Source organism: Diuraphis noxia, unplaced genomic scaffold, assembly GCF_037042655.1.
Source record: "Diuraphis noxia isolate RWA-SAM2 unplaced genomic scaffold, SU_Dnox_SAM2 contig0003, whole genome shotgun sequence".
NCBI lineage: Eukaryota > Metazoa > Arthropoda > Insecta > Hemiptera > Aphididae > Diuraphis > Diuraphis noxia.
Genome location: NW_028301713.1, coordinates 23687473 through 23712471, shown reverse-complemented (window position 1 = coordinate 23712471; position 24999 = coordinate 23687473). Strand labels below are relative to the sequence as shown.

Below are 24999 nucleotides of genomic sequence, written 5' to 3'. Positions count from 1 at the left end.
AGTTGGAATATTTTGTAGTAATTTAATTTCTCTGCACAAATCATCTTCAATGACAACCAATAAAAACAAAATTGAGAAACGTCAGGTGCAGCATATATGCTGCACTCGTAGAACCGCCTAATATGCACCCTGCAATTATTTGGAATTCAGTTTACCATTATCGGTCGTTGAGTCGTGACCAAAAATGGAATATACATAAGGTTAAAAATTTATGACATGAAATGTATTTTTCAAAGGTATACAATATACCTGATATATATATATATTATATATTGTATTTAAATTAAAACAAAAATATATAATATTGTCATACAATTACTGGTACTAGACGGCGATTAGGTGTACAATTAGGTAGGTATTAATAATAATGATTATATAATAATAAAATCAAAAATATAATAATTAACTAAAAAAACATAATAATATTATAATATAATAATGTACGTACGATTTTTTTTTCATGTACATAATAATAATAATAATAATAATATAATAATTGACTAAAAAGGGACTGGAGACGACTAAAATACAAAGGGATTGATTTTATACGGTCGACCGTAAAAAAACTATACGCACTATATATATACCAGATAAATAAGTAGACTTTAAAACATGCGAAACACATTTTTTAGGTTACAAAATAATTAAACATTTTTTTCACACAGACACACATTTAATTTATATAAAATTTAATTTTTTAAACACTACAACTATAACGTAAAAATAGTAATAATGTATAATTAATTAACAACACGGGTATATATATATTTATATATTATATTCAACGATTATTAAAATATATTATTGCACTACAAAAACACAGATAGCAGCATATTATTATCATTATATATCTATTATTTTGGTCTATTTATTCTTATATTATACTTAACCGTAATAAATATTATACATATCTATGATCGAACAAATTCCAAATAATAGTAGAATTCAATATTATAATAATATCTGTATAGGCATAGGTATTACCTGACCTGTCTAAAAAATGATTGTCTTTATAATGTGTGACAATGAATTTCAAAGTCAGAGCGTGAGAGAGACATCGAGCAACAATAAATGATATGTAATAACCAAGAACATAACATAATATGAGCTATGGGTAGTCATAATAGTAAAAAATCGATTTAAACGATATGTACAATATTACTATTGTTATCGATAGAAACATGTTTACCCGACGGTTGCAACCTATAACTACGGAAACTTGACTTATGTATTGTTCAACGGGTCACGATAATTACATAATATTATTAAAATATATTAAAGTATCTAAACAACTATACAAAAAAACATTATGCGACAAAAAGTCGCGTACTTCTTCGATCGGCCAGCGAAATAATTAACACAGAAGCCATAACATTTTAGAAATAATCCGAATCGTATGTTGGTTTTTCGGCGATTAACGTCATATCATGGTTTTCGACAATCAGATATTTATTATTATTTTTTCAATATTCACTCTAAATATATGATAAATATAAAATAGTATAATTAATAATTATTAACAATAATTATTGGTTAAGGCAGTAAAACAATATCATTCCGAGTTTCACAGAGTATATAGGTGTATATAACACTCAAAATATTTAAAAATTCGACGACGGCATCATAGGCAGATATAATTTATTAATTTTATTTCGCGAACGAGATTAATCGATATATGGGCAAGGTAAAAATATTATTATTAAGGGATATCTCCGCGTAAACGTGCATACAATTCATACTTATTTTTTTACTTTGACCAATTTATTGCCACTTGCCACATAATATTAAATTATTCGTATTTATTTCGGCCATCTGAAAGACTAAAACCTATATATAATATATTATTATGTACATGACACACACACACTCATAGTATACATATATTATATATACACATTATTATTATTATTATTATATACGTATAATACAAATAACGAGAGAAGGCCTTATTTAATTGTATTTAATATTATGAGTAAATAATGCTGAGGACATGTTATTTTATCTAACGTAGAGTTTAACAATATTGTTTCGCTTTAAAATCACTGGCCGGGGCGAAGCCTATTGCCACGTTTCATAATACATTATATAATATTAAAACAATATATAATAAAAATAATAATTATGAAAACTATTTAAAAAATAAACAAAACCGTATACACATTTTTGGGATATTGTCGATGTACATTATTATAATTTTATATCATATTACAATATAAACCTATAATATTGTGCGGCCATGACGTTGCGGGGGAGGGAGGGCGAGGGGGGGGATAGTAATTAATATTTAATATAATAGTCAATAATGTATTTCAATAGACGCGCTTATTACGTATACGCAGAAAATACACGAAACTACCTACCGTAGAATGCAATCATCGTAATAAATAATGTTTTATTATAATATGACATTTTAAAACGGGTGGCCGTTATTCGCTGGCCGGGGAGAACGGCGTATATAGTCGTGTCGAAAATTTTTTCATCCGGAGGAGGACCAATAAGTATAAAATATACATTCGAGATAAATTTAATTAAACAATTGTATCAAAACATCTACTTTTTTTGAGATCTACTTGGAAATAAACAAAATTAAATTAAATTGCACAAAACATCATATAAAATGTCGAAGAAAAAAACATCGTACAATACTATATATATGTAGTTTTCATTATGTTTTGTCGAGCATAAAGAATACTAGAGATCGTACAACCGAATGTTCAAATTTTAAACAAAAATAGATTCGTAAACTAACATAATATAATATAGCTGGTACCTAAGCACATGATAACGTTGCCGACTTATAGCACCCGTTATCGTTATTATAAAAGTTAAAATTTGTGTATTTCTTTTTAAACGCACTCCAACCGCAGTGAATGAAACATCTGCAGCAGATAAAATAAATTAATCTCACTAATTACTACTACAAAAAAAAAAAAAAAATTAATAATACTAACAAACAAATTTGGTCGTTTTTATAGGACTTGACTAATGAGACGATGCGAGGGCATAAAATCGAAAAAAAAATATTTTCAAAAACCGCTGCTTGTTGTACATATGATAAAAAAAAAACGCGACGAAGTATATAACTACTTACGAAATAATAATTTTATAAACGGTTGTTGCGATATTCCGATCGCATAGATTATTTTGTATTAAAATGATAATAACGAAATTATATTACATTAAATAATCTAAATGTAACAAATAATGTGCGAGAGCTGTCGTATAATATATATTGAAATGTGCGTCAAATGACATTAACGTCAATATTGCAAGAATAAAATGCATACGCCTGCATAATATAGGTGTTAAATTGCAGTTACGTGTAGCACTTAATATTAATATTATATAAACTCGTCATACAAAGTGAATTTTTTAAGCTCAAAGACACTCGTCATATTATAGGTACGGTTTTTCACGATCAATTGACCATATTAACACCGCAAGTTTGTGAGAAAAATAATAAACATTATTTTTATATACTTTTTATTTTTTTTTTGAATTTTAAACCCGCATTTTGAATTTTGCATTCTGAAATTGCCAGAAAATATTCTATTTCGAAATATGAAATACGTTCGACGGGTTGTCATTCGAAAAAAACGAAAATAAGTACAAACATGTTGTTTGTTGAGATGACGCGTCATATTTTAAATGTATTAATAAATGTATTTGCAGACAAAACCGAAAGCATATTATAATATTGGGTCATTTGAGAATTGAATAATGTACAAACGAGTAAAATTCGTAAAAAGAATACTAAATCGGTAAAAATAATAAAAATCACATTGAAAACATACACGTTATAATAATTCACACAAAACTTATAGAGACTTTAAAATATTATTATTCGGCCTAAGAGACTTCAATATGGTTAATATATGTAAACGTATTTATATTATATTGTATTATTTTATGTACACGTCGTGACCAACAATTGTTATAATGAAAAAGGATTAGGTTAGATTATTTTTTCGTCTTAATATTATAATACGTGCGGTGGAAGACGGCTACATGATATTTGTTGGCTGCTGAGCTTTCTAAGGTTGTTTTTTTTTTTTTAACTATATTTTGATATATAGTAATAATATTATTTATGTATACTATTTTTTTCCTTCCTATATGTTTATATATATATATATATATATATATATACAGTCTTAAATCTAATAGAAATATCTCATCCGAGTGTATATATATATATATATATATATATATATATATATAATATTAAAAATATTATATATAAGTTTAAATAAATAAATACAAGCATTATACTATAAACACGTTAAGTACGCGGCCGTTTGTACTTTGCACAATATACGTTATTGTGACTTGGAATTAGACGAGTAGACGCCGTACGTCGTCCGGTCATCGACGGCCACAGCGTTATTGTTGTTGTTATTGTGACGGTTGCATGTCGATTGCCGCCGACCGTTATTGTTTCGCGTCGCGTCAAGCCGCAGCCGAGTGCATGCCCATCGGACCTGTAAAATGTTCAGTTTTAATATAACAACCCTTCAGAAGAAGAAGATCGCTCGTCATTGTCGGAGCACGTGGGAAGGGGTCATTGGTAACGAATTATGTTATTATTATAAATAATTATAATCATATACGTATTATTATTATTGTTAGAAGAAAGGTCGGGTATACAACTAAATATATATATAATATATATGTAGTCTATACAAACATACCTACGTTCATTGTGCAAAATTGAGGGTTCTGTTGCATATAATCGATGTTCCACTGAAAATAACGATTAGAACAAAAAAATAATTAGTACTTAAACTAAAATATATATTTTTTAGTTCAATTATTAAAAAATAAGAACGTAATATAAAAACTCATAATATTATATACACCAATTATATATAATATGGGTACCCAACTATTCAGTGGCACCCACATTATGTTTTTTATAGTATTTACTCGATATAGTGATATTATAGTGGGCCCCAGGTCCAAGGGCGTTCGCGCAGGAATTTGTCAGGGGGGGAATTATTTTAATTTTGTTTTTATTAGGTATCTGATTATTTATACTGATAAAGTACCTAATTGTTTGTGTTTTCTCTATATAGGTAGAGAACGTACAAGTTGAATTATTAATTATGTGTAAACAGAACTCAATCTCACAGTATTAATTTTAATTAGGTAGGTAAATAAAATGTAACCATTGATTTGATACTTTTTGGTTACTTATAAAATTTAATTTTTCTAGTCTCTATAAAATAAGAAAGAACTACTAAGCTATTTGGAAACACTTAACTTACCTATTAATTTTGTACTTAAAACAAACATAGCTGTAATAAATAACTATAAATATAATAATCAATCACTGATAAGAAAAATATCAAATACTGTTAAGAATTCAATTTATTATAACCTATTGATACTACGCATTTGAAACTATTGTACTTATCTACGAAATTAATATTCTATATCGATTAATTATTTTCAACAAAAAAATAAAAACTTGATTGATACTTCCTTGACCCTACAATATTGTATATGCCATAAATCAATAAAAACTATGTTCATATAATTGAGTGTAATAAAAATCGGTATAAAAAATGTTTTTAATTTGAAAATATTTAAATACATAATGATAATGATAATTGATCAGATGCCCCTACTTGCCCCCCCCCCTAAGGTTGGACCCTGAGACCCACGTTGAACCAGTACACTGGTACTATTGGTATCCTTCGTCAGTGGTGCCGAAGTGTTTAAAATATATACTATGATATCGTCCCATCACCCCCTCTATTTTTATAATAATTTAACCATCAGATATAAATCAAAGCATCTACAAATAAGTAATGTAACGTTTAATATTCTAAAAAATATGAAAAGATGCCTTTAAATAATGCATTTAAATTATTATATAGCTTAATAAACATTGGAAAAAATTAAAAAATTATAATACGGTTATGTATTTTTTTCGTTTTTTTTATGTGTGTATGGTGTAATAAAATTAATTTTACAAAATAAGCATGTAATTTGTCATGCTATATAACTTATTATTCGTATCGTCGCGGGTAGTTTGTCCAAAGTCTCTTAGTTAATCGCAACAATTTTCGTTCATTTTATATACAAATCGTGAAAAATACTCTAAAAACTAAGAAAATGCCCTATAAAAATGCATTTAAAGTTAATTTTGTCAAAAAAACGCAAAAATAAGTACAAAAATAATCACCAGTATCGCCCAAAACACATTTTATTTAGGTATATTACATAACGGACCGACGTTTCAAAACGCCAGGAAAAAAGGACATTCGTGTATAGCAGGTGATCTATTCTACCTCTTTTAAGGGGTATCAGCTGATCTATATCGTAATATACTAAGTGAAGTTGGTTATCTACAATTATTATTATCTATTCTTATATTGTACTTTTATTATACGGACATAAATCACCTATTGACTGAAAACCATTCTGAAGATGTGGTCGACTCGCTAACAGGAATCAACCCCCATCACACAGTAGAATGCATTTGGACCAAATCATCAAAATGAAAATAGTTTGAAAAATGCATGATGACACTACATCGGAACTTTTACATGGTCGTCTGATTGAAGCATAATGGCGGAGATCAGTCAGTCCTCAAAATACTTTTTAAAAATTCTTAAACAATTCTAAAAATGTTTACTGTGATTAAATTGTGTTATTTTTTAATTTGTATACGTAGATCACCCACTATACACGAATACGCCAAAAAAATATGACTTTGCATCAAAATCGCAGCCCTAGCAGTATACATAGGTAATAATAATAACTAAGTAGATTTACCTCGGAGACGGAGTGTATGAGATTGCACATGTCGACGGGCGGCGGGGGCGGCATCGGCGGCGGCGTGCCCTGCATGATGAGGAGTGCGGGCTGTTGGTGCGGGGGCGATATGGGTGGCGACGGGTACGGCCAGTACAGGATTGGCGGCGGGTACGGCGCGCCCAGCGACGGCGGCGGCTGGTGGCCTATCAGCGGCGGCGGCGGCCCCGAGAACGGCGAGTAGTTCGAAGTCGGTGGCGGGAACGGCGGAGAAGTCATCAGCGGTCCGCCTGCGCGTGCAAAAAACACATGTTGACTTTGACAAATATCGAAACGTAAATATTATTATTATTAATACGCATTTTTTAAAAATTTTTGTTCATTTTAATATTATTATAATAATAAATTGTGTAAATAGGTAGTCAAGGGTTATTGTGAACCGGCATGCGGTAAGGATGGATGTATATATGATAATATTTAAAAGCTTGGAAAGTATAAAAATATATATAATATAAAAGAAAAAAAAATCAAAAGTTGTGACAATAAGCCGCGAGGGGAAATGAGATTACGGAGGATGATGATGATGATGAAACATAATATCATTAAGTCAGTAATCCTCGGACATTAAAAAAGCGAAAGGAAAAGTGAATAATAAGCGTTAAAAAAAATTATATTTAAACTATATTATATAGGTATTATGTGTAATATATGTTAAAAATTATTTATATAGTTTTAACGGACTCACCGGAAAGATTAACACCACCAATCACCAGCAACCAATATATAAATTTTGCTTTTATACGCCCCGTGCTCTAAATTTATTTACCAACAACAACATGTGTGAACACCGTAGTTAAATCTAATACGATTTTTAATGAGAAAAAAATAAAAAATAAAATAATAATAAGCCATGATAAAGTACGTCTAAATAAAAATAAAAAATAAAACAGTATTTCAAGCGAACGATTTTTTTTCCGTCGTCCAAATACAGTCGCAGATCCGCCACACACCATTCGCGTCCATTCTTGATGACCATACGAAACCTTTATAATATTATATATTAGAATAAGCGAGTATTTTGTTAAGTTTATATTTTTCTTAAAATTTACGGTTTATATATAACTACACGACTGTGACACGTTGGCTGGCGATCCATCGGTGGTATGTAAATAGTGTTCGGCCATGCGCAGTGGCGCCGATCTGCGAGACGGAATAATATTATACAATATTATGTAAAAATATTGCAAAAAGATGGGGGCTGAGCATTTTTATTTTTGCGATATCGACTTGAAATAAAACATCGGCGCCACTGATGCAAAATGACCACACGATATACCCGCTGCGCACAATCACCTGCACCGTATATAATGGCACCACAAACGTCGACCACCTGCAGCCAGATATTGTTAGAGGAGCTTGGAGAAAGCTGCAGACAGTATAGTTGTTATAGGTACAATAATATTAATAATGATAACATTTCAAAGGTCTCTCACACCAACCAATATACTATATTATATAAGTTGCAATATAGTATTTTATGAGAGCTGTCAAACGTCCCACAAACACCACCATCACACCCTATACAAATGCTATGTTTATTTTTTTCTTAACATGTCAAAATGTCATATGTCTAAATACCAGCCTGGCCACCACGTTTTTTAAATTTTTTTAATCTACATGCATCGGTGTACCTAAGTATAATAAATGTATATATATTATATAATATGTATGTGTCCGTGTGTGTGTCGCATCAGGTCGGAAGTCCGGAGAGTATAGGTACTCTGGTATCTATCACCAATCCATTCGTTTTATTTATTATTAGTTAGTATAATATTTTGTTTTACCGAATGGCTCGAGTACAGTGTATGACGTGTTGACAGCAGTTGTGATAGGAGGAGAGAGGGGTATATTATAATTATATTATATATATAAAAAAATGTACACCACCCAAAGGTCCGAGAAGCACAATACTCACGTGTGTCAGATTCAAAAGCTGTTTTTTTTAATTCTATAATTTATTAAAGTTACATTATTAATAACTAATTCTACTGAAATCAATTTAACAAGATTGTCACCAAAGAACGAAATAACCGCATTCAAATCCGACACCCGCACACAATATATTATTATTATATTTTCCAGCTCGTCAACCGGTGAGGTTTTTGGAATCCAGATGACACATAAACCACCCACCACTTTGTATATACGTAAAGGCATGTGCATTAAATAATTGAATTGTTTTTAATTTTCACGCACACTTAAAATACCGCATAATATAGTTAAACTAAAGTCTGCATAGAACTTTATTCATCTTTCTTGTCACCCTTGCAATTGTATAAAAGGTTCAGTCCGGTGTCAACAACGTATACAAATATATAAGATAAAAAGCAGAATAAAACATACGACTTCAACACCAAATTCCGTTAGGCATTATTTCGATATATTTTATATTACTATATAAAAATAATTCGTCTATTATTATGATTATTAATATTAATGCGTAACATATTAAATAATAATAAAAATAAAAAAAAAACGGGTCAATAAAAGATTTGTACACATTTCATATTCGCTATCTAGATACAGCATTTATTATAATATTTAGTAGCACACAAATCCCAAGGTTCCGCTACAGTAAATTTATTTCTGTCCACACAGTGTCATTGAATCCAGGGAACAGGGTCCAGTTGTTCTGTTCAAATGTACAAATTAAGACTCCGGTATCATTTAAGTATAAAACAACAGGATTATTCAAAAATTTTCAAAAATATATTGTATCCGAAGCATAAAAGATTTCAATAAAATAAAAATATCAAACAGAACTGATGTTCATCAATGAAACGGCAGTATTGAAAAAAATTTTTTTAATTGAAGTACTACACCTGCAACAGTATTCTAACTGTACACAGTCCGTCGCTGTAAACGTCAAATGTAGCATGCACGTTTGACATAGTAATGATAACAACATGTATTGGTTTAATAAAATATTTGAACAGAACAACAACAAAATGTGCTAACAATGATATAAGTAGGTATAATAATGATCATGCAAAAAAAAAAAAACACCAAGCTTGTACTAACCCCAGAACCATTTTACCACAATGACAGATTATTATTAATGGTTGTAGATTTTACTATTTCATAGATAATTTCCCTTCCAATCACCATACACGTGATTGGGCCACATGAAGCTTTTAATAGAATAAAATCTAAGCGCAAAACAATCCCACAATGTGTATGAAACAGAATATTAATATAGAAGAAATAAATTTATCAATAGCGAAAGCCTGAGACTTTTGAACAAAACGTAACTGGTGTTAATGTTATAAATAAAAAATTAAATTTTTTAACTACTTAACTTAAAAAAATGTCTAAAGTCTAAAAGTGCCTAAATAACTAATTAAAACAAAAAAGTTAAGTAATAATCTAATGATATAACATTTTATCAAATGATGTGATTAAAACAGGTTTTAAGCTAAACACATTAGGTTAGTCCTAGTTAAGCAAGGAAAAAACTAAAATAATAATAATAATAATAATAATAATAATAATGATAATAATAATATAAATAATAATAATAACTATAATAATAGGTTAACAGGGCCTATAAAACTATAAGACAGATGAAAAACGAAAATAAATAAATAACAAATAATCCTAACAACAATAAGATATTAAATTAAAAATAATATAAAATGGGATCTTTTTGAAGTTTAAGGAATGTTTAGTAAAATTACTTAATGATTTTAGTGAATTGAATAAAGTTGCATAGACAGTGGTCCATAATCTAATAAATTCCATGAGTTAATTGGAAACAATATTTAAGTACATATTAGTTATTTAAAATTAGTCTTAAAATCTATTAAAAGTAATTTAAAAAAAAGTTAAGAATAAATTTACAAAATTCATTCAGTACCCTGTAAATGATTTAAGCTCAATTGCTTTAAGTACACTTTGTGCATTTTGTATATATGTATATATATAATATATATGTATATATAATGGAAAAATATATAATCCAGAGGACGGATAATGTTAAAAAAATAAAAACAAATTTTTGTGTAACCATTAACCACTAACCATGTACCCGGTTATAAGCTCTAATAACCAAACTAACAATAGCAAATTAACATTGGAGGGAGGGAGAACAGAGTGGTGGAAAGAAGCTAAATGGTATAAAACTGTGCAGGGTGTTGTAGATAAGGGGATGATGCGGCCATGGCAGCTGCTGCAGCTGCAGCCGCAGCTGCGTTAGGGCCTTGACCCATTGGGAACATGGGCCCAGTAGCAGAAGCAGACGGCGGTGCAAACTGTCGTTTATTAGAATTTTCAGGCCCACCAGGAAATGCTTGTTGCCATGAACGTTTCTGTGGTGAATTGGCCGTTGGCTGCATGACAAACTGACCACCAGCAGCCGAAACTGGCACGTAAGGCTTAGCTGCCATGTTGTGTGGAAACCGTGGCATATTAAAGTACATATACGGCGAAGCTGCACTTTTAGCCATGTAATTTTGAGCACTATTATCCAATAAATGTTGAGCTGCATTCGGAGATAATATAGACTGAATATTAGGCTGTTGTACCATACCACCATTCATGTCTTGCTGCTGTTTGGTGAGTAAAGCAAGATTTATCAATTGATTGTGCTGAGCTAATTGATACAACCATGATTCCTGTTGTTGCTGCTGCTGTTGTTGTTGTTGGGCAGCTGCCATAGCCGCACGCTGGAGGGCTAGGGTTTGGGCTAAATTCTGGGTATAAACGGACATTGGATCCCAAGCGGGCATTAGGGTAGGGACTGGGGTACCAGGATTAGCCACTGGGTTGGTGGTCATTAGAGGCTGTGCAGGTAACATACCAGGTGGTGATAATAGCGCTTTGGCAGCTACTGGGGATAAAGCTCCTGACGCAGCACCTCCGCCAGTCAACACCAGATGCATATCTTCACCAGAACACTGGAACACTTCGATGTACCGTTGTTTTTTGCCAAAAGACATATAATTGTGGTGTTTAGCCATTGCTGCCTGAGCAGCACTGCCCTCGTTGTTCATTTGAATGAATGCTTCACCAGATGCATGACCCTAGGGGGGACAGTATTCGAAATTTAAATAATACACGTTAAAAAAAAACTGATTGGCATACAAAAAATACTGAATAGTCAAATAGTTTCGAAGTGACTTATTATTTTTAGTCTGAAGCAAAGCATACCATTTTTTAGTTATATTTTTCCATTTTTACCTCTATAAATTATTAATCTATGTTACTTACCACCGAGTTGTAAACCATATGTACACCTTGGAATACAATATTTTTTGAATGTTCACCGAGGAACTCAAGTATATGTTCTACATTTGCTTCATATGGAAGTCCACGTAAGCGTATACAGTCTTTTCGTGTGCCACTAGTGATGACGTGTTGAGGCAGTGGCAGAAGCGGCACATGCCCGAGAAGTGCAGTAGGTGAATTATTCACACCAGCTGTTGTTGTAACTGGGGCAGTTATGTTGCCATTGCTATCACTAACTGTTGATCGTACAGATGGATCCATTGCACGATTTAAAACCTTAGAACATTTTTTAAAAATCATTATGTTAGAAAAAATAGAAGCAAAAACATCAACAATTTCATGTTTAAATTACTGTGATATGTATCATCAAATGATTATTTTTGAATTAATAATAACATAGGTACAATAGGTAAGTATATTCATTCTAGTAAAAATTATTAATTATTAAAAAAGTTATTAATTATTTTAAGATATTTTAAACATTATTACCTGTTGTACTTCAGCTGTTGTACTCCTAAATAGTTCAATGTACCTCGTACCTATTAGGTCTCTGTGCTTACTAAGTGCTTTAGGAGCATCATCTTCATCAGCAAATAGAACAAATGCATCACCAGTTGCACGTCCATCAGGTTTTTTAACAAATAAAACACCATCTTCTCCATCCATTACGGAACAAGTCTGCTCACCATTTTCAAAGAATGTAATCTAAAATAATTTTTGTATGAAAAATTATGATCATGAAAATTAATAGTACAGTTAATGTATTTGAAACTTACGACATCTTTGGCTGTACAATCATAAGGTAAACCCCTCATACGCACAATCACTTGAGCACCCTTGGTGAGGAATGTTTGGGCTTCACTACTGTTACCTACAAGAATAAAAAAGATATTTAAGATTAAATCATTTCTTATTTTATCATATCAAACATCTTCAGTTTTTTAACATACCACCAGCAACATTAATGAAGTCCTCGCCATTAGCTTTATATACTTCGATATAACGGCTACCAATATGGTGCTTATGTCTTTTCATAGCCATGTCTCTATGTTCTTGGTTCACAAAACGTACTACTGCTTCACCGTTACGACGACCATGCGCACTTAAACACAATGCTACACCGCCTCTGCAAAAATAAAATGTATTACATTATATAGTAAAAATCAGATCATTTAAAATCTTAATGCTGAGTTGCATAAAACAATTGATTAATGGTTTACAAAAATGTAATGTAGCAATAAAATTGGCCACTAAATCATGTTCAAAGAATCTTTAGTTTTCTATTGAATAATTCAATTGCTAGTCATTGTTTATGCAGCCTGACATTAAGATTTTAATGTCAAACTTTACATACTTTGCTATATTAAGACCACGAAAGAACTTGGCTATGTCTTGGTCAGATGATTGCCACGGAAGACCTCTAGCTCTGACTACACAATTGTTATCTACTTCTTCATTTTTCCAACTATAAATAAAAATTAAATACATAATAATTAGATTTATTGATATTGATTATACTGGGACTTATAATATAATGTTAAGGTCGCCAATTAATATTTTCGGAGGGCTTCATTAGGATTTAGTGAGTTATCAGGAGCCATCAAACCTCATATTAATGTTTAACCAAAGAAAGTGAATACAAAATAAACAAATCAAATAAAAATTAATGAAAATATCATATAATTCACTATAAAAATAAATTTCTTGTCTGATTCAGACAAAAGTTGTTCTTACGGTATATTAAAGTGGGCGCATTGGACCAATAAACATTCAAATTAACAAATTAATTGAAATTGTTCTATACTTCATTAATTAATTAATGTAGTAAGTAATATTGAAAAAGTAGACTGAACATTCTTAAAATGTAATTAAAAATCATTAACTAAAAAGAAAAATCAATGTTATTCAAATTGGTGAAACAATGATAATTCTTTAACTATATACTTATATAAAATCAAACCAATAATAAAATTTAAATTATGCTCGTAGATAAACATAGAATACCCAATATAATTGTATAAATCATAATATATTTGTTACAGAGTTGAAATAAAAACAAGTATAATGTACGATATCCATCAAATACCTACTAAGCGAAATAAAGTATTACCCACTAAAGAGATTTTTTGAATATAATTTAAATATCTAAATGTATGTATTTCTGTGCCATAGGCACCACCTAGTTTACATAGGTACATAAAATATTTCAAGATATTTTTTAAATAATATTCAGTATACCTACTGTATAAAATCACAACACTTTTATATAATAGGTACAAAGCTTAAAAAAATATATTCCAAGATAGTTACAAGATAATATTAAAGCATATATATATATATATAAGCATATTATAGAGTTTAAATTATAATTAAACGTTGTAGTCGTTTTAAAATAACGAAAAATCAATAATTAAAGAAAAATTACTTTTAGTAAAGTACCAATAAAAAAAATATCTATATATATCTAATATCTATATTATTTTTATTGTAAACAATAACAACGAGTAGGTACGTCATAGATTATTAGAGAAGTGAGAGAGTCATTGAGGTGATATCGAAAACACAAAAAGAATTGGTATACATATTATATATGATACATAAAACGCTAATTGCTCATGCCCATCATGAGAGTGTCGTAGTGATTATGAACTATCGACAATCATTTTTTTTTTTTTATAGAATACGACTGGTGATTTTTGTGTATACTATATAGGTACCTATTAAATATACTATGGTATTTGAAAAAAGAGGTGATTGCATCATATCGAAGACATTATTAGGTTTATGTGACATATTACGGATAAATTAAAAGAATTAGATAAAAAAAAAAAAAAAAACAGGCAATCGAAAAACGAACGTCGTTAGAACCGTTTCGACGACGAATCAGAACGCGATGGAGCACCAACACGTCATAATATACGTAGAGGGCGAACCTAATAATGTAACCAGCAGTTTATACGAAGATACGAACGGAAAAGTGGGAAGAGGTCGGGTAGGCAGATATATAAGTGTGGTCGGACGACGACGGGAAGTCGGGCGTTCGTAAAAATATGCATTTTCATAACCTCTTTTACAACTCTCGACCTTTGCCCGTCGACCGTAATAATCGTAGTTTAGTCGTAATCGGAAATTCAAATCGGGGGACGGGGACAACATCGAAAGTCTCCAATGTAGGTATTATAAAAAAGTATATGTATTACTGTTGATGGATAATAAACTATGATAAAACTATTGCAGCGTAAACATCGACGACGCCATGATGAATAATACATAACAAAACATTAAATGCGATTATCAATCTCCATAAAACTTAAATTATGGTAATTTTTTTTTCGAGACCGATCACCGAGACATTTATCTAATACACGGCCGTGAATTGTGAAAACAACACTCGAACGAGATAAGAAACATAATCACATTATTATTATAAGTAGGTATGTCGTCGACGAAACTCTACTCGTGGATGTGTGCATTTATTAAAATGTATAAAGTATAATATAAGTAGGTACCTATAATATTGTGTGCGTTTGTGTTATATTGTATGCGTTTTTTTTTCAGGGAGACCATAACTCGAGTGCTCGTTCGAGCAGAAGTGAAAAATGAAATAGAACAATAGTGCGGGGGAGGGGGTAAAGACAGAGCGAGAAAGACAGATAGACAGACCTACCGAGAGCACAAGGTATTTTTTTTATTTTTTTTATCGTCTGCGCCCGTGTCAACGCCATAAGTCAAGAGTGTGTGAGCGAGTGCGTCGTGTGTATAGGAGGTATATAATATAATATGTATATATATTGTTTTCGCCTCGTGTACACTCGTTCGCGTTAGTGTGCGAAGAGTTAGTGTGACACACGCGCACGTTGAGGAATTAATTTTTTACTTATATAGTGATATTGTAGTGTGTATGTTTTTATTATAATTAGTCGGGCGAGGAAAAATGAACCAAAAACCAAAAAATATGTACAACGCGTTGTGTGAAATAAATTGTAAAAATTACGCTGTGCGTCTAAGTGTGATCGCGCGCGCGCGCTGCCGCCGTGGCGCTACTGAAGGCTGCTGAATGCGAGCACGCACACACTTATCGGGGACAACGATAGTTTCACGTTATATTATAAGTAAATAATAATTATTATTATTATAATATTATGTTTATGATAAATAGGTGCACACAGCTCGGCGTAAACGCCGTTTATGCGCATAACTTATCTACTAGAGAAAATAATAAAATAATAATGTCAAGGAAATAACTTTGATCTTTGAGAACTGCATTTATATAAATTGTCATAAAATATTGTATTATTACGCATGCAAGTAAGTGTTTTTGAAAACTTAAAAAAAAAACGGAGATTCGAAAAAATATTATATAGGCACGTCTTGCGTCGAAAACGCAGTGCTATAGTGTTCTCTTTCACGTAAAAGTCGATTTAATAACACATCACACTATATTCTTAGATTGCCTATATTTATACAACATAAATAAATTATATTACATAAACATTTAAAAAAATTATCTTTGTTCGTCCAATATAGTCCAGTTCGTGGAATAATAATAAGCACTTAGCACAGTGTTCAATCATCAAAACGATAACTTCATGAAAGCAAGAAATCGTAACACACATTAATATATTATTGAGTATTTACTCAAAATCGCGTCATTATCTTTTTACGAAACGTTCAAATAACAGTAATTAATAATTATATACAAATTAAACTATCGTTTTAATTCTACATTTTATGTTGAAAGTAGAACGTTAAGTATATACGAAATAATAAAATATATCTTTCAAAGTATTTTGGAAATGTCTCAATCAACTACAGACTACAGAGATACTTAATTTTGAAATTATCAATAGTAATTAAATAACTTTATAAGAAAAACTCGAGTTTAGCCGTTCAAATACTTATTCTTAGGTACATTTAAAAGTTATCGATTAATGTCTTAAATAGTTAAATATCATCAAAGATTTATGTTCGTTGTTCGTTCTTCCGACACATAAAGATAATTTTATATTGTAAATAATTGACGTTATCAAATTGAAAACCTGTCAGATATTAAAACACATTAAAACCAGAATATATGGGACGTATTTCAAATCAAAGTAATTGTTATCATAAAAAAGTCAATTATAATAAATTAATAAATGAAATATGTAATTACAATAAATAATAATTTTTATTTTATAATAACATCTTTGGCCTCTACAATTTTGTATATGTTATTTTGAATTTGAGATTATACAGCTTCACTTTTGTCTTAGGATTTGAATTTTTAGAAAATACGTTAAACAATATTGTATTGCTACACTTGGGAAAAGAACTACTTTAAATAGTTAGTACGTAATCGAAAAAACCGTTCTTCCGTTCCCGTAAGGTCATGTATTTTTACGAATAAAATATTAAAATTCAGTTTCTTTACATGTGTTAAGATTTAGAACCGTTTTAAAATAGATTGATTTATCTTATCCCACTATCCAACAAAAAGTTAAATGTGAAACATCCGTACCGCACTTAAAAAACCGATAACCTCGGTGTCAAATCAATATAATGTGAATAATAATAATTTAATGATTTACTTACAAAATCCCATATAGATTGGCAATTGGATATTTATATGATATTATTAAACTAATATTTAAAATAAATTACAATAATATATAACAATTATTATTTATTTTAAGAAGAAGTAAAACGAATATATCCAATAAAACACACACATTTGAGAATGTTATGTTTAAACTTTAAACATCACACCATAATGACCATAAAATAAAAATAAATTAAATGTTTAGAAATATTATATACATATTATTACCTACGACCTACGTGTGGTAGTAAAAACAGACGATACTTAATCGTATAATATAACTGTTCCCTCATCGAAAAATACGGTTTATTTTTTTATAGTCGTACTACCTATTCACGCTTGTGTTTGCGCAGCAGGTATGTTCGTAATGAGACCTGTTTATTGTTGTACAATGCACGCACATAATATATAATATGAAAATATGAAATATTGTCATTTGTCGGAAACGTCCCAGAAATAATACGTTTAAGTAGAATGCCGTCATGCAGTAGTACAATAATATACAATTTGGGCAAATGACTTTATCTTTTAAAATTAATATTTAATTGTTCTACGCCCTTATATTGTATGCATAGGGAAATATTATGTTGTTTATATATACGATGAGTAAGTAGTAGACTTATTATATTATTAATTATTGCCAAAGGATAACGAAATATATAGCAGTACAACAGGTGACTGATGTCAACGTCACGTAGGTATACGTGCGCTTAGTATTTACAACGACAGTAGGTGCCAATAGAGAGTTGTAAATTAGTAAAAAGCAAAAAAACAACAAACGCCTCAAGAATAATGGGTGCAAGTTTTTTTTTCTCGCAATATCAATTACTACGAGTTTGAGTTTAATTATGAATAATATATTTATCACAATACAACGTCATTGATGTTTGATATCACTACCTAGTACCTACACAAGGTACGGTTAAAAAATGCTGGGAAAGGGCGCAAAAATGAGAAAACGATTTCTCACATGCATTATATTTAATTAAAAATTAAAAGTTACACATATACATATTTTTTCTCATGATCCCTTTTCTCTCCTTCCGTATTATAATTTTATGTAATTATCTAAAAAATATATTTATAATATAATGGGCGATTGTGGCTTATCGTGAACGAAACGGAACGCCGATAACCTCAGGATTACGATCCGACGACACAGAGACAGCGCAATATATATCGGCAGACAAGCATGTACATCGAAATATGTTTTTTTTTAAACCCATTTAAAAGGAGATCTTATATATATTTATTATCATGATTTATGATATTTGTGCCGTTTTCGATATAACGAGCTTACAAGGATATAAAAAAAAACACATACATTGTGCCCGAGAAAGGGTGTCGATATCCACCCGACATTTAAACATGTGTTTAAAAACGTCGTTTAATATCGAGTACCTATAAATTACAATATTATTATTATTTTATTATATCAATCAATATTTATGATGTGTAACGGCGGTAAAAAATGGTTTTACGAATATGATATTTATTTGATTAATCAGTTGAGCCGAATATATACGATCGATTTATTTGTCTGCAGTTAACGGCGAACGGCGTTAATCAAAATTTTATTAATAATTTTTTTTTCCAACAGTTCATAATTCATATAACCTTTACGTACGTTACATACACACAAATTAAAAAAAAAAAAAAAATAAATAACGATTATACAACTAAAAGTGTAAAAATCTACAAGGAATGATCACGTAACGAACTCATACCGTCAAAAATATAAATAATAAATAACAAATACAGGTCACTATTATATATGAGGTAAAATCGAACATTTCAAATTGCTGCAGTATAGGTTTTAAAAACTTCTAACCATATAAATGATGAGAAAATAGTTATCCTAACGATGAGATTTATATCAAAAATAGGAAACAGCTTTCGCCAGTTAGAAACACCTAATTTTGTTTTAACAAAGCTTTAATTTTTAATCGCAATAAATGAAAATTTGGTCGTGTTTGTTATTGCAGGTATAGTAGTTCTCTATAACAAAATAGTGCTATAATACTGAGATTTAGTTTTTGAGCCCAGATAATACTCGGAAAGTCGATGATTGAGAGGGGGGCAGAGGACACTCTGATACATATTTGGTCTGCACAAATCAAAAAGATATTTAAGAGCACAATAAAGTTTACTATCTTGATACGAGAATTATTGTAATCACAGTTATACTCTATAAGGTCCAAAAATACTAGTTACAACACTGAATGCAGTAGTTATTAAAAATAAATAATGAACGAAATGACCTCTGGGCTCTTATTACGTATAAATAATACATACCTATCAAAATGGACTATTTAAATCTATTTTCATGAGTCATATACTCATATTATAATAAATTGATCGTATTACAACACCCGATAATAACGATATCGTTCTGTTATGTCACAACAATAGCTTCTAAAAAAAAAATAACTCAATCGTTAACCCAAACCAATAACCGTTTTATTTAATAGGTGTTTTTTTTTTTTTAATTAGGGATCGAAACATGTAAATGCATTACAACTTATAACATTACGGATACTAAATATGAATAAATTACAAAGATACCTATTATAGGTAAGCAATAATAATAATAATAAATAATGTATAACTCACCAAATACCCGGTTCTAGTTTTAGCTGAACGATTTCCGGCGAATTGAACGTGTGGCCTGAAACATGTAAATAATTGTTTTCTTAAAATATTCAACTTACGAACTACAATAACCAGTGATGATATCCCACACTACTATAACATCACCGGCTATACGGCAAAAACGATTGCGAAACACACGCATATTATAATAGTGATAATTAATGCGATGAGTGAATATTGTTTACTGAAATTCGCTGAGCAGTGCACTTCCTGTTAGCTGAACGGGTTATGGATTGGCAGTCAAGAGGGTGGGGGGTTGGAAAGAAATTTTTTCAGTCATACACGTTATTGAAAGACGTGTCAAACAAATTACACAACGACAAAACAATATTGGATTACACTCGCTGTGTGAGAGACACGGTTAAAATTTGATGACTTCATTAAATTTTGGTTAAAATATGCTAGGACACGGAGCGGGGAAAGAGCTAGAAAACTGCCAGCACAGCTTGTTTATGGGTTACGGGGAACCCTCCTTTCACACCCAGCCCCAGCGAAGAAATAGATCGACGATTCGTATGGCGTTGTGACACACACACACACACACACACACATACAATACTCGGAAAACAATAATAATTGTTTATTAATTTCTTTTCTTTTTCATTTTAACCTAATACGCACGCGGGCGCACTCTGATGGCACAAAAAAAAATAAAATTAAGAAACTTAGAATTTTTAATACCCGAGAACTTACCATCAGCTATGAGTCTTTGGACAATGTTTACCATATCCTTGACCTCGGCTACGTAGAACTGAGAATCGATTTCATGAGTTATTTCTAGATCTGAATAGTCGGGGGGTCAAGGAAACAACCACTTTGTGAGAACAGCAATAGTCAATAATAACATATTATGTGTAATATCAAATTAATTACGATGATATTATTTAAAAAGACAATCGACAACGGTAGTACCTATAATATATTCTATTATGATGATATTATTATGAACGATAAATATACAATCCGACACATATGTATAATATCATTATAGGTATAAACATAATAGGTATACGCGTGGTTCGTAATTGAATTAAACGGAAATTAAATATATATATTATGCAAATCGAAGTGGGTCGTCAAGCCAGTCTGCAGGTGCGCTAATGATGATGTCTAATCACAAGTACGGTTGTATTTTTTTAACGGCATTAATAATGATTTTTCACAATAATTTTAATTTGTTACGAGTGTGCATGTGAATGCAATCGAAATTATCCATATTATTATTACTACTATTATGCGTTCGACAAAATATAATCGCAAAATAATTATTACTGTAATATTATTAAATTGTATTAAACGTACCATCCTGTTCAACGCATAATATAATAATTAGTAAACAGTATTGCATAATACACCTAAGAAATATATGGGTATCTATATAGGTACCAATAATATTCTAGTAATTCCGTAAAATATGTAATATAATATAATGTTATATTTAAAACAATAACGCATGACTACGGCGGCGGCGTTCGTTCGTTCATTTCGATGAGTTGGTTTTTTTTTGTGTTTGCACGTTTGAGCACATAAATTATAATAATAATATAATATATAGTTGTAAGTAAAGCGATTAACGGCTGCACACACAACCTGTTGCTGATAACGACAACGAGCAGCCGGTATATGAGAGTTAGGTATACCTTTTTTTAGATCGTTACTCTCCTATAGTTTACGTACAGGTATGGAGTATAATAAAGAGCAAAGTGCGGGTTGAGAACATTTTTTATTTATAATTGAGCCTCTTTTTAAAAAGTTTTACTATGCCAAATGCGTAAAAGCCAAAAGGTACATCACGTGTACAAATGTGAAAATGATTTTTTTAACCACCACTGCCGTCATCACTCACCACTGCACATACATTTTACATCATATCGGCACAATAAGTTATACAATTTTACAATATTTTACAATTTTTCTACAATAAGTTATACAATTTTCCTAGGTATGTTTTCGAAGAAGACATTTTCCCGTTTCGTATTTAAAATAAAATATATTTGATTGTAAAGTTATTATTATTACTTTTTTTTTTTTAAAGTAAATATAAAGTAAAATAAAACCAAAACAATTTCAAATATTACGAAAATACACCTACCTATGTACATACATATACTGATTATATTTCTTTAATTATTTTAAAAATAAAATAAATAATAAGTTATAATATATTAATTAAAAATTTACTTGAAAAATATATAGATTATAATTAATAGCTAAATACATTCGTAAATTAAATGTAATTGATAACAACGTAATGAAAAATGGAAAGAACATTAAATTTAAAAAAATATATTAATTAAATTAAATTGAAAATCCTAATAAGCTGCATAAAATGATTACACTTTGTAAAAAGTCTTTGATTTGTAATTTTTGTATTATCCCAAACACCTACCAGAAGTATTTTTTAGACCTAACTACACGTTGGATACCTATTTTAATAGTTTAATATATTGCTAATAAATGTTATCTCTAGATAACTTCAATGGATGTCAAAATATTTGATACTGAGTTCTAATACATTTTTTAATTTAATATTGAAACTTGAAACCTTCACTTATATTATTGTTCTATCCGTGTTTTTCGTTGTAGTATTACGTGTATGAGATAAAGAAGAAATAATATTAGTTATACATTTTATAATTTATTAACAGTTTTATTTTGCAAAAAATTAAATCAAACAAAATAATAATTTTAAATACCATTAAATGCTTTGAAAATAAGAGGGGACATAATATTATCAACCTTAAAAATGTCCTATTATACGAAAAATGTTCAAAGAGAAATTATAATTTTAATATATTTATTTTCATAAAAAACTAGTAGTAATAACATTGACAATAATATTTCATATAAAACACACCACACGTAGTACTAGATTATATACCACTTATACTCGATATAGACAAAGATTATTCTGATAACTACGGTCAATAGATGTAAAAGAAGTTTGTTCTAATAGAATTTAAGAAAACGATTAAAAAAAAACAATAATCACTGAAATGTAACGTAATATTTTAATTTTTAAGTAATAATATTATGATAACAGTAGAAAATATTCAACAGTCAAAATATTTGATAATATTCAAAACTAGGTAGGAAAAAAGTTTTTAATGACTAATGACATTATATTAGTATCATTTAGTGTTCTCAAAAAAATTCAGGAAACATGGATTAAAATATTTAGTAAATATTATTTACATGCGAATAAATAGATAATTCTGTATCACACAATAATTATTTTGAACTAGTTATTCAATAGATTTACTTTAAAATTCCACATATTTGATTTTTAGCCAATTTTAAACAGATACAAAATAATGAAAACATTTTGCGTGTAAGAAACTGTACTGCTTTAATTAATTTACATTTAAAAATGATTGTAAAAAAATTAATGTAATTTATTTACTAAAAAAACTATTACCTATTTCTTATTTAGGTACTAATACGGTAGTAAATCATTTGTCTTGAAATAAGTCTGTTATGTAGCAACAACGACTTTGAAGATAATATATTTATGGTTCTATCACGTATAAATAAAGATTTATTCTTCAAAAAATGTGATCTTAACAAAAATATTATTTTTGAATGGATGTTTATATAGAAACTAACCGTTACATTTTTAAATACCATATTATACAGACAACGCATTGTGTCTGTTATTTTCATTGATATAATTCATAAATCTTCAATACTTGTTATCGACGACAAAATATCGGTATCCTCCAGACATTATCGATGCTTTAAGTGTTTCAAGAGCGAGAGAACCAAATAAAAGATATTTTAAATATTTACTCACAATATTATACATACATAGTAAAGAAATTCATATCTTTAATATTTATAATTTATGATAGTATGTATAAACCTCGTATTTATATTTTTTAAACTATTTTTTTACTCTTGGATTTATATTTTATATAATAGTATTGAAACAAAAATATGTTACACAGCAATAGGTATCAAAATTCTCATAATACGATTTTCGTTGAGATCAATAATAATATAATTAGTCATTATTGAAAAAATGACGTCACGTGACCAAAAATCAGTATGTTTAATAGGATTCTAATAACGATCAAAGTATGATAATTATCATTACAATATAGGTACAATAAGTACAATGAAATGTTAAGAAATCTCAATCAAATATGACGATACTTCTATATAGTAGTTTTATAAATGCAGAATTAGATAAGAAATAATACAACATACTATTATAATCGGACAAGAGTTTATTTTTGTCGTTATCTGGAAGTAACGAGAATAGCTCTGTTGTTTTATATCTATTAATTTCGAAGATTTATGAGATCACATTAAAATGTAAATGGCCGAAGTAAATTACATACAATTCAAATAACAAACATCACAAAAAAAACAGATAAAATTAATCCAGTAAATACAGCGATCCTTTGACAATAGGCATCCCCTTAAGTGTAACCATCATATCCTGTAAATATCGTATTTTGTGTCTCTATTTGTCATCCGAACGTTATCGGCAATGTCTCAATATCAAAATCCAAATGTACATAAAATAGAACGAACCATTTTATTTGATTGATTTATGTTAATGATGAATTGGTAAAGAAAACTGGTATCATTGCAATTATTAGTATATTGTTCACTGACTAATTTTGTGTTATCAATAAGATATAAAATATTTATAAGATTATGTATGGTTTTTTATGAAACACAATTTCTCGATCATATTAAGTCTAACGGAT

General features: G+C 29.7%; 2 protein-coding genes across 2 annotated transcripts in view; both read right to left on the bottom strand.

Annotated features, from left to right (window-relative positions):
- Positions 1–222: 222 nt before the first annotated feature.
- On the bottom strand, positions 223–9027 carry LOC149057067 (uncharacterized). Its single transcript, XM_089223944.1, has 4 exons — positions 7508–9027; positions 6784–7052; positions 4696–4743; positions 223–4481 (listed from the first exon to the last, which is right to left on the bottom strand). The coding sequence occupies exons 2-4, from the start codon at positions 7039–7041 to the stop codon at positions 4320–4322; spliced, it is 468 nt and encodes a 155-aa protein (XP_089080070.1). The 5' UTR covers positions 7042–7052; positions 7508–9027; the 3' UTR covers positions 223–4319.
- A 153-nt stretch (positions 9028–9180) lies between these two features.
- The window catches only part of fus (epithelial splicing regulatory protein fusilli), a 71716-nt gene continuing 55897 nt past the window's right edge, over positions 9181–24999 (bottom strand). The window contains exons 5-12 of the mRNA XM_089223943.1: positions 20975–21064; positions 20243–20297; positions 13403–13513; positions 12999–13174; positions 12825–12919; positions 12538–12753; positions 12031–12324; positions 9181–11843 (exon numbers count right to left, since the gene is read on the bottom strand). Coding sequence (XP_089080069.1) covers positions 10929–11843; positions 12031–12324; positions 12538–12753; positions 12825–12919; positions 12999–13174; positions 13403–13513; positions 20243–20297; positions 20975–21064 — 1952 coding nt within the window. The 3' untranslated portion in view covers positions 9181–10928. The remainder of the gene's footprint in view (positions 11844–12030; positions 12325–12537; positions 12754–12824; positions 12920–12998; positions 13175–13402; positions 13514–20242; positions 20298–20974; positions 21065–24999) is intronic.